Consider the following 5174-nt stretch of genomic DNA (forward strand, 5'->3'; position numbering starts at 1 on the left):
TAGGAGCATCTATAGATAGTTAAAAGAATGTAGCTCTGAAAACTAGTGAATAACTGATTTAACTAACTTTCTATTTCATTTGATCTACCTCTACCCCTCAAATATCTATTCTTCCCCTTTCTTCTCCCTCTCTCTCAGAATTCAACCACTTTTTTATACATGTCATACTCACATTGCATCCTAGAATTACTGGATTTCACTAAATAATAGCATAGCATGGCAGAAGGGCAGGAAGATGATTCTCAGAAGTGGGTTCTTGAGAAAATACACATTGATACCATGGCTGAAGTGGCAATGGAAGAAGATAGCAAAAAACAGTTTTCTTCGTCTCTATCTTTCAATGAGAGATCCGCCAGTTTGAGGCACAGGAAGGCGGTCCACAGCTCCGGCCCTGCGATGGAAAGGATGGAATCCGGTGCCAAGAGGGGCCTAATGAGCCTCCGGTTTCTTGACAGGGCCAAGACGGGGAAGGAAGAGGATGCATGGAAGGACATCGAAAAGCGTTTCCACAACAATTCTGTCGATGGCATGCTGTTTAAAGACAAGTTTGGGGCCTGCATTGGTATTTTCCTTCAATTCTTGAAGATAAACTTTTTTTAGCAGCTTTGAATGTGACCATTTTTCTTGTGGAAGGGATGGGAGACAGCAAGGAATTTGCAGGGGAGTTGTACGAGGCACTGGCAAGGCGTAGAAACATCGCCACTGAGAAAGGGATAAGCTTGCTACAACTGAGGAAATTTTGGGAAGACATGACAAATCAAGACTTGGATGCAAGGCTTCACATATTCTTTGACATGTAATAAAATTTTGTAGTTTGAGAATAGGATGCTCAAGTGTAGTTTGACTATGTTTTTCGGGTTGTGATACGAGGATTGTTTTTACCTTTGCAGGTGTGACAAGAATGGCGATGGGAAGCTATCAGAGGATGAGGTTAAAGAGGTGAGCATCAAGTTTATTATAACAAAAAAATTTGGTTTTCATATATAGTCAACTCAATATGTATGTTCTGTCAAGTTAAGGTTCTAGTGATGAGTGCATCTGCAAACAAACTATCAAAGTTCAAGCAACAAGCCTCGACATATGCTGCATTGATTATGGAAGAGCTAGATCCCGATAATAAAGGATATATAGAGGTACCACCCTTTTGATCCCATCATCCTTTCATTTCATTGAAAATTGAACTCTCTTTGTATTGATTCAAACAGATGTGGCAACTCGAAGCACTACTAAGAGGGATGGTTGGATCAGAAGAAACCCCGAGATCGGACAAGAAAACAAGCACACTAGCAAAAACCATGATCCCCAAAGAATATAGGACTCCAATAAGCCGATTCATGTCCAGGACTAAGGAGAAATTCTTCGAAAACTGGAAAAAGATATTGGTCATCATTCTATGGCAGGGCATAAATGTGTCCCTCTTCACTTGGAAGTTGAATTATTATCAGCGTGTACCTGCTTTCAAAGTTCTCGGTTTCTGCCTTTGTTTCGCCAAAGCTGCAGCTGAGACAGTCAAGTACAACATGGCCGTCATCCTCGTGCCCGTTTGCAGAAGAACTCTGACAAGTCTAAGAGAGACATTCCTAGGCAAATTCATCCCTTTCGATGAAAACATCAACTTCCACAAGATGGTTTCGGGGGAGGTTATGCTGGGATCCGTAGTTCATATAATAATGCACGTGAGCTGCAATTTTGTCAAGATATCAAGATGCCCTAAAGATCAGTTTGATACTCTTTTTGCACCACTCTTCAATTACAAGCAGCCAACGTATATGGATTTGTTGTTCAGCATCGAGGGGATTACTGGAATTATAATGATAGTTTTGATGCTTTACGCCTACATATTGGCAGCTCACTCATTTAGAAGGAACATGGTTAAGCTGCCTGGGCCTTTTCATGCTTTGTCAGGGTTCAATGCCTTCTGGTATGCTCATCATCTTTTGGCTGTGGTTTACCTCCTCTTACTCGTCCATGGTTGGTTCCTTTTTCTCACCCCGGAATGGTATGAGAAGACGGTATGCCATGTTCGAATACACATTTCTTTTTCTTGTTTCTCTAAATTCTCCATTGAAATGTGGACTTATTTTACAGACATGGATGTATGTGTCAGTGCCAATGCTGATCTACACCACTGAGAGAATTCTCACACTCCATGACCGAAACTACAAAGTTGACATCAATAAGGTAAGGTAACATAGCACCATATATCACTTGACACCAATAAAGTTCACAGTATTTTTTCTTGTTTTGGAAGCTTAGGCTGTCATATATACTGGGAATGTATTAGCCCTTTACATGAGCAAACCTTCAGGATTCAAATACAAGAGTGGGATGTACCTATTTGTCAAGTGTCCTGACATATCTAACTTTGAATGGTAATCTTACAATAACATTCTTGTTAATACTTTTTGTCATGAAATTTTACACTCTATAGACTTTGCTTTACAGGCATCCATTCTCCATCACTTCAGCACCAGATGATGAGTATCTGAGCGTCCATGTACGCACATTGGGAGACTGGACAACGGAGCTCAAGAATCGCTTTGAAAAGGTTAATTTCCAATTGCTTTATTGGACATACAACTAAAAGGCCTCTCTTCACTATAATTATTCATTCTACACAGGCTTGTGAACCTCAAGCCAAAAGACAAAGCAGGGGAGATCTAGTGAGAATGGAAACTAAAGCATACAAAGAAACTCCACAAGAGTGAGAAATTCTAATCATATTTTAAAACTTCAACAAATCATAATTCTAATTCATCTCTTTCCACAGATTCCCAAAAATTGTCGTTAAAGGGCCGTATGGCGCCCCAGCACAGGATTACAAGAAATACGACATCCTTCTGCTTATCGGTTTAGGCATTGGGGCTACTCCATTTATCAGCATTATCAAGGACATAGTGAACAATGAATCACGCTCGGTAAAATCTACAATGAATTCAACACATTTGTACACAAAATGGGATGAGGCTATACTAAACAGATTATATAACTTTCTGAATCAGGTACCAGATGATGTGCCTGCAGACAGTCATGGTCCGGAGAGAGCATATTTCTATTGGGTTACTAGGGAACAAGGGTCATTCGACTGGTTCAAAGGTGTTATGGATGACATTGCGGAATACGACCATCATGTGAGCTCAATGCATCAAACTCGTCATGTTATAAAACACTTTTTTTTCTAAACAAGTTTGTTGTTTCTTCCAGCATATCGTAGAAATGCACAACTACCTGACAAGCATGTATGAGGAAGGAGACGCTCGATCAGCACTAATAGCAATGGTGCAGTCGCTGCAACATGCCAAGAATGGAGTGGACGTCGTCTCAGATAGCAGGGTAAGCACATTTGCAACTATAACAACTCACAACCAAAAGAAATGCATGTTATATTGATTTTTTTGAGGTTGTTGTTGGAGCAGATACGAACTCATTTTGCACGTCCCAACTGGAGAAAAGTCTTCACTCATTTAACATATGTACATCCTTCTAGTAGGATAGGTAAAGCCATGAATTCCTTAACAATACTGGAAAACTCATTACAAAACACAAGCATCTTCAAAGCTGAAATCGAAATATTGCACCTGTTTCAGGAGTGTTCTACTGTGGAAGTCCAATGCTAACGAAGACACTCAAGAGGCTCTGCCAAGAATTTAGCTTAGATTCATCTACTCGATTCCATTTCCACAAGGAGAACTTTTAGAACTTTAAGCGATAGGTCGTAAAGATTTGGATATAAGTAGTTACATGTTTATTATCATCCTCATTACTCAATCTCTATAAAGCTCTTCATTTATACATCGTTGAATTTCGTGATTTTCATTATGAAAAAGTAGTCTGATCGATGAACGCATTTCATGTCCATACCTCATCAGGGATGCATTCTCATTTCAAATCTTGAATTCTCACAAAAAGAACAATGAAATTCTCACTAAATATATGAATTCCAATCTGATACAGAATTACTATCCACACAAGAATGTTATGTTTGTAAGGTGTTTTTATCTTTATTGCACCTTCACACTAAAAAAAGCGCTAGATAGTGACGGAAATTAGTGACGGCGGCTGCTATCTCGACAACTAATGACAGAAAAATGACTGAAAAGCGTTAGTCACTAAATAATGACAGAATATTCCGTCACTAAAGCGAAGCAGTCAGCCTATGTTTTCTGTCATTGGGTGGATTAATAGCTTTAGTGATAGACAAATCCGTCGCTAATATTTTTTTACAAGTTTTTCTAATGACGGATCTGCCGAAACTTACTATGTCACTAACCTGTTAAGTGAAGAAATTTCACTGATTAGTGACGGATAATTTCATCACTAAATGGCGAGTTTTTTGTAGTCTCATATCCAACAGTTTTCACATTTATGGTCTGTTCTCATGGATAACACATTATGCAGACAAATACCAACCAAACTGATAAGGATGACTTATGCTATATTTGTATCATTTTGATAAAAGATGACTCAACTCTAAAACCCAAACATATTGATAAGCTGAAAATAGATCGTTTGAATAGTCACCTTTCATCTTCAGAGGTGAAGGTCCTACATTTTCCTATAACTGGAAGAAACTATAAGTTTTTTTATAGACAATTTCCATTTACATGCATCTTTTCCCATGATATGTCTACCATATTCTTTACCAAGTTATATGTTAACATGATATTGCTAGTTTGCATATAAATCCCATTTTTCCAGGTTGCAGCACAACAAGTAGTGAGACAGGAGTGATCTTAATATAGCTTGAAGTGACTTGAGTGTGAGGTGAAACAAGAATCCACTAAGCCGGTGGATCATGATTTTTTTTTTTTTTTGTAAGATTGGTGAGTTATCCTCCCTTTTCCAAGTGCACCACTACATGTAATGGATTGTGCTGTTTATGACCTAATACCATCTAAATATCATTCATTATTTTCATCTACAGATGCTGCCTTGTTTACCCAAAAATGTTTGTTCCATTACTTATCATCTTCTGCATTTTCTATCTAAACATAGGTTGTTGACTATTGATCTAATTAAACACAGATGTAGATGTGCAACTTGTGTCCAATAGTACACCCACTTAGGGCTGGCAATTTTTGACACGACACGATAACACGACACGAACCGGCACGAAAATAATGGGTTTGGGTCAGAGCTTATTGGGTTCGTGTCCTTATCGGGTCGACCCGTTA

At 38.7% G+C, this 5174-nt stretch overlaps 1 protein-coding gene across 1 annotated transcript; it reads left to right on the forward strand.

Annotated features, from left to right (window-relative positions):
* Positions 1-216: 216 nt before the first annotated feature.
* LOC121773437 (putative respiratory burst oxidase homolog protein H) lies at positions 217-3697 on the forward strand. Its single transcript, XM_042170298.1, has 14 exons — positions 217-562; positions 634-796; positions 891-939; positions 1020-1133; positions 1206-2012; positions 2089-2181; positions 2257-2372; positions 2446-2548; positions 2622-2704; positions 2771-2918; positions 3003-3131; positions 3205-3333; positions 3417-3495; positions 3588-3697. Exons 1-14 carry the CDS (start codon positions 217-219, stop codon positions 3695-3697), a joined length of 2469 nt encoding a protein of 822 aa, XP_042026232.1.
* The last annotated feature ends 1477 nt before the right edge of the window (positions 3698-5174 follow it).

This window comes from Salvia splendens, chromosome 2 (genome assembly GCF_004379255.2).
Source record: "Salvia splendens isolate huo1 chromosome 2, SspV2, whole genome shotgun sequence".
In the NCBI taxonomy this organism is placed as follows: domain Eukaryota; kingdom Viridiplantae; phylum Streptophyta; class Magnoliopsida; order Lamiales; family Lamiaceae; genus Salvia; species Salvia splendens.

Excerpts from the sequence above, each read along its gene's own strand:
- LOC121773437 (XM_042170298.1), top strand. The coding sequence starts at position 217 with ATGGCAGAAGGGCAGGAAGATGATTCTCAGAAGTGGGTTCTTGAGAAA. Across the intron at positions 563-633 it reads CAAGTTTGGGGCCTGCATTG|GGATGGGAGACAGCAAGGAA; the intron begins GTATTTTCCTTC and ends TTCTTGTGGAAG. Across the intron at positions 3,496-3,587 it reads ACATCCTTCTAGTAGGATAG|GAGTGTTCTACTGTGGAAGT; the intron begins GTAAAGCCATGA and ends CACCTGTTTCAG.